Source organism: Aptenodytes forsteri, unplaced genomic scaffold, assembly GCF_000699145.1.
Source record: "Aptenodytes forsteri isolate BGI_AS27 unplaced genomic scaffold, ASM69914v1 Scaffold59, whole genome shotgun sequence".
NCBI classification, from domain to species: Eukaryota; Metazoa; Chordata; class Aves; order Sphenisciformes; family Spheniscidae; genus Aptenodytes; species Aptenodytes forsteri.
The window spans coordinates 2,229,373-2,240,663 of NW_008794085.1; the positions used below are offsets into that span (position 1 = coordinate 2,229,373).

Below are 11,291 nucleotides of genomic sequence, written 5' to 3' on the forward strand. Positions count from 1 at the left end.
CTCCTTACTTCACCAAGAATGGAGAATTCTACCATTTCATGGTCGCTAAGCCCAAGACGGCCTCCGACCACCACATCTCCCACCAGTCCTTCTCTGTTAGTAAAGAGCAGGTCGAGCGAGGCACCTCCCCTGGTAGGCTCACTTACCAGCTGCGTCAGGAAGAGACTGCTTCCTCTCTGCCGTGTTGTATTTCCAGCAGACGTCCGGGAAGTTGAAGTCCCCCACGAGAACAAGGGCTAGCGATTGAGAGACTTGTGCCAGCCGCTTGTAGAACGCTTCATCCGCCAATGCTTCATCCATCTTATCTTAAAAGCTGAGGAAGAGAGTAATCCTGTATTGTCAAGCCTCCAGTAACTAATACGTGCTTTCTTGCGGTGGTGTTCGAGCTAGCTGAGATCCCATTCCCACTGTCGCAGCTGTGTATTCAAACTCCTGTGCTGCTTTATCTCACTTTCCCACTCATTTTTTCTCCTCATTTGTTTCTGAATTAATTCAGCCACCACTTCTGTGCTTTTTAATCTTGAAAACAATGCTCCTAACGTGCCCTTCCATCATGTCCCAGGCTTCCCAACGCTGGTTCGTGCCTCGTGCTGGCACAGCTAGAGCCCTGCCACTTGTGCTTCATTTCTGCTTGCTGCTGGTGTTCTCACTTCAGCATTTTGCAGAAATGAACAAATGGGAGATGTGTCCATACCCTTCTGCTTAAGAATTCATTGGTAATTTCATACGGAAATGTTACACAGTGATTCACAATGTATTTCTGATGAATGAACTGTTCCTACAGAAAACCTACAATATCAGGATTCTGTTGCCAACAAGGACTGGAGAAAGCACAACTGTTTGGGAGCTGAGCGAAATCCAGGCATGGTGGCTTTTGCTCTACGTGTATTTCAGTGCAGATTTAATAAATGTGTTTCCTTAATCCAGACTTAAAAAGATTATGTAGGGAAGAAAAGAGAAGCTGCAGGTAGAGGACGAGTCTGCTGGCTCTGGTTACCAGGGAGGAGAGTTGCACTGGGTGCAAGCATGTCGCTCACCTGCTGCTAGATGTCTGCAGCATCAAGGAAAGCATTATAAAATACATCTTGGCAACATAACAGAAACGAAATTATAAATAGGAAAGTCAACCATGGTAAGGTCAGTAATAAAAATACATCCGGTGAAGTAAAGGTGCAAGGATTTTTTCCCAGAAAAACATATTAACCTTTTATGGAGGTAGATGTGACCTTGGGAACTCGGGAAAGTTTCATAACTGCAGAAGGAACAAGAAATGACAGTCTGATAACACTTCCTCAAGAATGCACGGCATTCTTCGTTGCGAGTTTCATGTTCTCCGTGGGATGTGGATGACTCAGGCTACAACATGAAAAATGTATCCAGACCTATAAAGGAATTACTTACTGTAGGTGTGTGCAAGCGTGAGTTGCTTTGTTGCTTCCCAGTATGTTGTAGATCCTCGTTATAATTCAGTTCCATATAATATTTTTTTAATGAATGAGAAGTAGTACAAATGCACTTGCAAATAATTTAAAGATTAATTTAACTGTGCCTAAAATCAAGGTCTGCTCTCTGCTACGTGATGTAAATCTGTGGCGTTTCGCTGAGAAGGGAAAAATTGTTGAAAAATTTTGTTATCAGAATACCAGTTTATTTCTAAGATTATATTAGTGTATTTTTAAGCTGAAAAAAAGCCTTTTCTTTCTGTTTGCATCTTTGCAATGTATGTGGGAACATAGCGGGGCTAGGAGAGAAGCTGCAACACTTGAATTTGCTTAGGCTCTCAGTAGGACCAAAGATTTTGTCTTGGAGCTTTGTTCACTTCTGCGTTATTCTAGGTCTCTGTCAAGGTGAAGCTGATGTAAAGCTGGACTGGTACAGTGGGGAGTCAGGCGTCTTGTCTCCAGGCTTTTCCCATCTTTATTAAAAAGTTGAGCCTGATCCAAAACATGGGATCTCAGGCTTCTTGTGTGCCGAGAGTCTCTGTCTCTGAAATTACAGCCAGGACCCAAATTTGTGTATGAGCCCTATATTTATAAACCAAACTTCTGAAACCCACCAGCTCTGCTGTTCTGAGAAGGTTATTGTGTTGTTCCCTTGGGAATGAGGATTAGCGCAGACGTGCCTTCTCGCTCCCCAGCACAGGTGCCTAGTGAAAGAGTAACTGCTTGGAAAGCAGAAAGGAGGTCCTTGAAAAGAATTAAGATTGGGCTGATATCCAAGCTGGGAACTGTTCCTGTCCTGTTTGTGTTAATTCACGCTCATTTTGTAAATATTGAATGATGGCTGCTTTTTTTGAAGGTGCTGAGCACCTATAGTTTCCATCAATGCAAGCAGGAGTTTTCCGTACTCAATGCACATTCCTTAAGGAAAAGACCCCACGGACGATGCTTACTGAGTGCCCTGCTTAATCCTGCCACTTGCAGGAACCATTTCACAAAGGTTTTCTACTGCTCATTTCAGTTAGGGTTAGTAGATTCTTCCTGGGAAGGCAGAGATGAAAAGAGATCTCCTTACTTGCTGCATAGCAAAATGGCTCCTGGCTGACTTGGCAATCGCAATTAGCTATTTTTTGAAGGCTCTGTTCTCCCATTTGTTTGGGGCTGCTACTGTGTTTGGTCTAAATAGCTGCGCTTTGTGTTTCCCGACAGACCATGCAACAGATGAGTGACCACCGCTACGACAAGCTGACGGTGCCCGACGATGCCGCAGCAAACTGCATCTACTTAAACATTCCCAGCAAAGGCCACGTCCTGCTGCACCGAGCCCCCGAGGAGTACCCGGAGAGCGCGAAGGTGAGAGCCGCGCTGAGGGTGCCGGGGAGACCCCCAGCATCCCGGCCTCGCCGGGAAGTCAGTGGGAACTGAAATCAGGTGCTTTCCAGAATGGGCTGTTGTACACCATCATGGAAATACCAGATGGTGAAAGGTGGGAGGCCTGGGCTCTGTTCTCGTCTGCGCTGCTGATGCAATTACTTTGTCTCTTGTGCCCCTGGCGCTTCTTCTGCATAACTGGACGTAGCAACAGTTCCCCTCGCTGCAGTATTGATGTGCGTGAATCCGATAGCCAAAAGGCCACGTACGCTGTAAATGTTAGTGATTAGAAATGATGAGACAGCTTAGCACCCGCTGATACATCCATGCCTGTTCATTCTGTAAATACTTAGAGAAAAGGGAAAATAGAGACGCGTAAAGTATAATGATTTCTGTTCCGTTTTCTTTCCTAAACAGGTATTTGAAAAACTGAAGGACCACATGCTGATCCCAATAGCCAACACAGAACTGGAGAAAGTAGACGGGGCGCTCACCTGTTGCTCTGTGCTTATTAACAAAACTTCAGAATTATGAGTTTACAGAGTCCCTCCCTTGTAACTGGCAATAATGTTACACACAAGGTAGACGAATCTGTATCCACACTTTTATTGTTTTTATTGACAATCTACTGTACCACTGTGCTACTAACCCTTGTTTACAAATTTTTTGCTTTGTGTATTTTTATTATGTCCTTGCAGATGGTATTTAAGGTGGATGTACGGTTTGTTGGGGGGCACATAACTCTGAAGTACGTTAGTCCCATGGGCTAGCAGAAGACAATTATAATGGCTAACCCCTAGCTTTAGTGATTTAACATGTCTGTGTGAAAATTTTATGAAAACCAACTAATTCTCAACATTTCAAGCACCTCCGCTGTCTTTACACTGTTCCCTTCTGCTGTCTTTTTTCTCTTGCTTCCTTGCTCTGCATCTTTTTTTCCTTCCTCGGTCCTCTTTACTTTCAGTGATGCAAGGTATCAGGGGGACAGAAGAAGACTCAGTGGGCTCATGAACTTGGTATCTTGTGTGGCAGGGAAGCTTTCTGTACGCTAGCTGGAGCAGTGGGCAATGGACTGTGCTCACTGTCTCGGCCATATCATGTTGCTGCTGCTGCTGCTGCTGGGCAGAGTTGTGGCTGGAATCAGTTTCAGACGCCAGGTAGCAACTTCGGAAAAAGCTTCCTCCGACGGGAGCGTTCAAGGGCAATGTCTGCCTGGGAAACTTGAATGACAGAAAAAGAGAGAGTAGTGCAGCCACACAAGATAACATCCTGCAAGTTCAGGTCCCAGTTTGCTGCTAAGGCTGTGACTTTCAATGTAGTGAGAATGGAAGAGGAGTTTTTAAAAAGGCCAGATCCCAGGGAGCACCCGGACCACAAAAATGAAAGACTGAGATGCTTTTGGAAAAGTTAAACCTACAAAAGTAATCTAAAATGTGGGGGTTTTTAATTCTCTTTGTTTACTTTTTTATTTATTACTTTAAAAAATTTATTTCCGTCTCTCTGTTTTCTCCTCTCTTAGAGGCCACTTACTAGCAAAATTCAAAAGAAAAGGGTGATAGAAGGAGTTGAAGGACAGCTATTCCTGGATTATGCTCATGAAGCTATTTTTTCCTGAAAGATTGGCATTTGTACTTTATCTGCCCTTGGGGCAGCTTTCCTTGGAACAATAACCATCTTATTTTTTTTAATTGCATGAATATTTACTGTGGTATTCAGTTAAAACAAATATAATTTTTGTAGCAAATTCCACAACATGTTTACCCACTGAGTCATACTTTTTTTCACCAAAGTGAAGCATACCCCATTGTATTCACATGCTTCTTGTTAAATCATTTGTAAACTAAGGATGGAGAAATTCCCAAACAGAGGCAGTAGTGGGAACTCTCCAGAGACTGACAAATAGTCTGAACACGTTATCAACTTCCTAGACATCTCCTCCACCTTTCCTGAACCACTTGTGGCGTGTTGCTAAGGGACAGTAGGAAGCGAGCTGCGGGGGGGGGCTCAGGTAATGTGGTCTGCAGGAAAGCAAACAGTATTAACCGAGCACACAATTGGGATATCCTTTGGAAACCTGCGTGCTTTTTTGTGCAGTCATAAGGGAGGAAACACAAGTACTCATATCCGTAGGTACTCCTCAGCGTCTCTCTCACTTCATCTCAGTGGCTAATGAGGAGGAAACCTCCTGGCAGCTACCGGAATACATCTGATGCTTTGTGGGCACACTGTATGTTGTGATGACACGAGGTATCACGAGGGAGAGAGCAATGATGAGCAAATATAATGTATGTGAAAAGAGAGCATGTCCCGAAGGAAGTCTTTAGCCAGCCAAACAGCAAGTGCTGGTTTTATGGCTGCGTGCTATCCCAAAGGGTTCTCCTCATGTTTCCCCTTTGTCTCCTCCATTCCCATGCGCCATCATTTAAGCCTGACCCAGGTGATCAAGCTCTAAGGATGTAAACACTGCAGTGGGGAATCTCTTTTTCTACCTTCCCTTGGTGCTTTTAAAATATCTGATAAAGCATCTTGCATTTTAAAAGGACTTGATATTAAACAAAGATTTTGTGCCAAAAAGTGGCCCTGCGGTATTTAACTGTGACCCTCTACAGGCAAGCTGTACTCTGTTAAAAACCTACGCAGCCGTGGGAGCTGCCGTACAAAGACGGAACAGAATCCCCCCGACCTGTCCATGCACCTCCTGGGGCCTGGCCCCCACCCATGTCCTTCAGTCCCTCTTCCCTCCTCTTGCTAAGGAGCCAGAGCATCCAGCTACACTGAGACAGTGTTAGGCTGTGGGATTTCTAGTCAATTTATCTCTCAAACTTTCTGTTGTGTTGTTTTCTTTTTCCTTCCACCCTCTCTCACCTTTCACCTGTCTCTCTCTTCCTCAGACTCTCGTTTCTAGTTTATGGCATGATAAGCAGTTTTCTCTTTTAACCCCAAATGATTTTGCCTTCCATTGCCTCGGTTCTCCTACTTGAGTCTTCTTTTTCTGTACTCCTCCCCCTTCGCTGTTCACTCCAAAGTACCCCAACCCACGGTGGACTATCCTAAACTCGCTCCCTCCTTGAGTAGGTGCCAGGAGGGAGGAGAAACTGAGGGGTCCACTTCAGCTCTGAGCGACTTCTTTTGAGCTGGAAGGATGATTGTCAACAGGAGCTGTAGATCCGGAGAGTGACAAGGGTGACTCCTCTTCTTTAGGATTACTCCAGAAAAGAGAAACATTTGTGGTGGACGTTGTTGATATCTTGTGTCCCTGAAAGCAATAGAATAGGTGACAATGAATTCCCCTGGCCCCCCAAGGGAGGCAGAGGCGGGGAGTTGGGATGTCAGAGCTGAGAAACATCTGCGTTGCCAGAGAGGTTGGTCTTTCACCTGTTGCCATTTAGATTTCCTTGTCTTCAAGGCTGCATTTTGGTATACAGAAAGAGCAAGGGAGTGGCTGAGGGACCTGAATTCCCTCAGGTGATGATTTCAAGTTGTATTCAAACTGTCTAACTTCAGGCACAGAATTTAGGTGCTCTAAATCACACCTGCTTTCTCTCTGTTGGTCTCAGTAGGTACCATAGCCTCCTAACATAGACGCTCTAAATTACATTTTAGCCTGATGCCGAAAGTTACCTAAGCTGGTTAGTGGGATTGCCCTCACCTCTCCGCTTTTAGCATTATTCTGGCATTATAAAGCAAAAACATTAAGAGCACTTCAGTTTGTGCATTTGCAGTATGGTACTAGGAACTAAAATCATGCCAAATGCTTCTTGTTCTCGCTGTTTGCTATTTTTTCTGTTGCCCAAACGAAGAATTCAGTTGTGAGGACATTTCTGCTGTGATACATATGCATCTAATGGGCATCCTGTACATCTTGTCACCAGAACATTTCTCAGATGCCTGATATATATCATCATCCTTGATTAATATAAATAGTAAAATAAAATCCCAAACCAAAAAAGGAGATGAGACACTGAACACTAATAGCTGCCCACATAAAACACTTGATAACAACTGTCAGGCTATATGACATAACAGGCCAGTGCAGCAGTTCTTGTGGTTAATAGCTCAGCAGTGGGGCTTGAATTACTCATCAAAGGTTTTTTTTTCCCTTTGAGCAATCAGTTTAGCTCAGTTCAAATGAAAGAGCTCCAATGTGCATTATAGGTCTTTCATGGATGTTATCTGTGCTAAGAGTTTAGGGAGAACGGCGATATGTGGGATTCTTTCTTCACCAGAATGTGAATACAGTGTCTCTCTCTGCATTGAAAATGTGAATGCATACTGTACCTTATAAGATAAACTTGAATTCTTCCATTTCTGCATTTTTGTCTTTTCCATGCTAATGTGCTCCTTTTCAGTCTTAAATAGATGCCACTGTATGAAGCTATGCTCTGATTTTTTTGGTGATTTCCATGTGATAGGTACAGAGCTCATAGGCAACACAATGTCCAGTTTTAAAAATAAAAAGTCAGTGCACGGAACGCTGCTTGTTCACAGCAAATTGGGGATGACATATGGGGAAAAAAAAGAGCTTTTGATTTCATTCAGCTTCTAATACATTATATCAATGAAGTCAGAGCCAAGTTACTTTGATAGAAAACATCAACATTCACACGGAACCATTTGGGGAAAATAATTTGCTATTTAAGATTCTCCATTTTTGCTTTTATCAATAAGGAAGCTGAAAAGATAAGACTGCTTAAAGAATGGTATTTGTTAAGTGATTATGAACAAAGTACCTTTGGACCTCACATGTATTTTCAGAAAAGTTTTAACTGGACGTATGATGTAACTTGTATAGAGTTGCATGTGAATCGTGTTAGTCACTGTTTTACATTGTATTGTTCTGCAGTGCACAAATATGACTACTGAGCGCAGAAGCGTTACATTTCATTAAACTTAAAATCTTGTTGCAGTATATAGTTCCCCACTTTTTGTGCCAAAAACATCAATACATTCCATAATCTGTTCTAATAGAGGTTTGCACTTTGATTTTTTTTCTGTGACTCTCGCAGTTTCAATACTATATATCCCCATCACAAAGGAATAAAGTGTCAGTTGTACTGTGCCCTGTGTAGTTTTTGCCTCTTGTTTTGAAACTGAAAGCGTATGCATATAATTTAATACTGTTTCATGCCATCTTTTTATTTGGAAGCTTGTTACATGCCTAGAAATAAAGCCAATTATAGGTACTAGTGCTAAAACCTTTCAGCCTGTTAGAAGAAATCTTGACTCTTTAAAAACAAATCGTGATTTTAGACTCTACATTTAAGAATAATGTATAGAGAGGGGATATTGCCTGTGTGTTCTAGATGCAATGGTTGTGACTAAATTTTATTATTGTCCAAGATAACTAAACAGATGTTACTGTAGTATAGTATTTTCTCTGTAGTTCCTGTATTTACTGTAAGTTACAAAAGGTGAAACTACAAAGGTGTAGTGGCACGACCGTTACGGTTAAATTATTCACGTAGCTCTTGTGTCTTTTCTCCCCCAGGATGTCAAGAGAGGTGACTACATTTCAGACATTGCTTTGTGGTAACATGACAGACGGTCGCATGTTTTATATCTAAATACTACTTGTTGTGTGCTACAAATAGTGCATGTGGGGCTAATCTCTGCTTGTAGCCTTGTGCTCTAATATCATTAGGTCATGATATTAGGATTAACGATCTCGGGAGACAATGCAGTTGTTCCAGGCTTCATGGACGGGTGTGTAAGTGCTCGTGGGCCTTCAGTGCCACCTTGTGGCAAGCCAAGATTCAGTTGTTCAAGGCCTCAATATCGTGGCTTCAACTTTTTAAGAAAGCCAACGCAAATTAACAGTACTGTAGCAAAAGAATTATATCACTTCCAAACTGTACAGCTTTGCTAGTAATAGGACTTCAAACAAACCATAATCTAATACTCTTCTTGCTGGAGAAGCAGGGACAAGGAAAGATTTCATTAGGGCTGATCTAAATACAGCCTTTGTACTAATTTAACTACACTGGTTAAAAGTGTGATTTTTATACTAATATATTTAAATCAGTGCTACATCTAATGTGGATACATTCATCTTGGTGCAATTAATATAGTAAACTACTGCATTTACATGCATCTTTGTGTACCCATATCTACAGGAGAGAGTTGGTACCAATTTACTTGAATTCATTTCTAAATGGCAATAATTAAAAATAACGAAAGCTATACAAGCCACTCCCACTTGCCACACTAAGAAGTTCCTCATAGAATATCAAAACCTGCAAAAGCGTAATAGTCATTTAAAAAGGAGTGCCCTTTGCAAAATTTAGCTGTAGAGTATTACCTCGGCAAGTAGAGACTTCTGCACTTGAGTGTACGAATTCACTCTCCGCTCTAAGTACATACATCCTGCCAAAAAAGCATCAGTCACAGTCTCCTGCATCATAAAGTCCAGACGTTCTGATGCTCTCAACAACCTCACCCCCAAAAATTCACGAGCTGTAGGTTGATTGCTGTGGGTTTGTAGTTGAAAACTTGCCATTGGTAGCTGCAGACATCCATTCAGTTTGGGCAAGGCCCTCGATCTGGATCTGTAACTGAACCAAACTCTTTCCCTTCTCTCTGCCTGGCAGCTTTCCTCCTCCTCCCTAGGAATTGTGGGTGTAGAGTCCCGCTGCTCTCAGAGGGGCTCGGGGGGGGGGTCCTGCCAGCTCCAAAAAGGGGTTGTCCTGAGGCAGGACCCAGACCCTTGAGTAAGGACCAGGAGGCAGAATGGGATGGGAGCACATGAAGCTCCCAGGTAGAGGCCCCTGCTCTGCAGTAAGGACAGGCTGCCTGGAGAGGGGTTGATCAATGAGGGCAGAGGGTGGAAGAAAACCTGGAGCCAGTCACAGCTCTGAAAAGCCGATCGACCTCTTCCCACAAACTGTCACAGCATTACAACATTTTCTAGGACCAATACTGTGAAAGACTTGAACAGCTCTGGTTTGTAAGCAGTTTCCAAAACTTATTTGGAAATTTACTCCAGAAATCTATTCTAGATGGACATTACGTATGTACACACTCATAAAACCAATGCAGTGTCCAAAATCTTCCCAGCTCCCTTGAAAGAAATTATCCCTAACTTGCTCTTCACTGCAGCTTGCTTCTTAATATTGAACTGATGTTAACCTCCTGAAATGAGTTTCATGCTGAGAGTAGTCTTCATCCAGCTGCCTGGACCATTAAATCCTGTTAGGGTTTATCAGCATTAAGCCTGCTAAAATACATTCTATTCTTGTATTCTCTAACCACATGCTCTTTTTCTGATTGCTGAAGTTAATTCATTTCAGTTTGTCTCATACATGGCTCAGGAATCAGAAGCCTAACCCTCCAGACATCGCGTGGCTTTGAACTGCGCCTCTCACTGAGCAAGGTTATTAACAAATACTCTAAATCCAGAATGCACGATAGCAATTTTGATCAGCAGTATTGTACAGAGCCAGCAAAGCCTACAATGTAATTCACCTTGAAGAGGAGGAGCTGGAAGGCATTTGGTTTAATGAACAAGGATGGGAGTCAGGGGCTGGGAAGACGCCTGGCTCTGTCTCAGAAGTGCCACAATCAGCTCGCTGGAAGCATCACAGAATCTGAAACCTTTCCATGTTTTTGGGTACCTAGCACAGATTAGGGAGGACTTGGAGGGCACAGGATTAGGGAGGACGTAGGCACTTGGACTTGAAAAAAATGGCCTGCCCTGCAGCCCTCTGAGCAGGCAAACACGAGATAGATACATACTCATTTACTCTGTTTCAGATGTTTAATCCGGAGATACACAGACAGCTTTGAGAAATTCAAATGCGCTACAACAAAGGCTTCTTGGGGTGGGAATAACGCCACAGAAGGATTTGGGTTGTGAGCAGAGGTCTGCTGCCAAATTACCAGCCATCAGGTCCGCAGGGCTGGATGATGAGGGCGAGTCTGGAGGAGTTTTCACTGGGCAGAAGTGTCCTTCACAGCAGTGGTGGGGAGCGGAGCTGGCTGGGTGTTTTCTGGCAACCAGTTTGGGGACTGGCTGTGATTTTAACACCCAGCTCTACAGAAATCAGCCCTGTCACCAGGTAAGAACGGTGACTAGTCCTTTATTTTTTAAACGTTCTGGGCAGGACCTTTGCTATCCAATGTGTTTATTGAAAAGCTGGGAATACTAGCACTGTAAAATAGATACCACTGCAGTTAATATTTGACGTATGATTGCATTAACAAGGCATATCAAGTGAAAGGACTTTGCGAAATACCGTAAAACTGGTAGTTCTGCCTTACTGACGGCAAAACCCAGCATTGCTTGCTTCTACTTCTGTACGCTTTCACGTTTAACTGCTGGAAACGAAGTTTTCGAGACTGCAGCAATAGCCTGAGTTTTACCTTTGACAGCTGAGAAAATACCGATCGATTTAAGTTTTGTTTTCTGTCCTTTCTTTCAGAGGTTGTTCCTGCGCCGGGCAGGGCCGGGAGGATCCGCAGCGGCGCCGGGCGGCCCCGCGGGCG

The 11,291-nt window shown here is 43.3% G+C and overlaps 1 protein-coding gene across 1 annotated transcript in view; it reads left to right on the forward strand.

Annotated features, from left to right (window-relative positions):
- Positions 1-3,641, forward strand: part of DDAH1 (dimethylarginine dimethylaminohydrolase 1) — a 101,089-nt gene extending 97,448 nt beyond the window's left edge. The window contains 2 exon segments of the mRNA XM_009274039.2: positions 2,649-2,792; positions 3,228-3,641. Of these exon segments, the coding sequence (XP_009272314.2) occupies positions 2,649-2,792; positions 3,228-3,344 (261 nt within the window). The 3' untranslated portion in view covers positions 3,345-3,641.
- Positions 3,642-11,291: the final 7,650 nt, after the last annotated feature.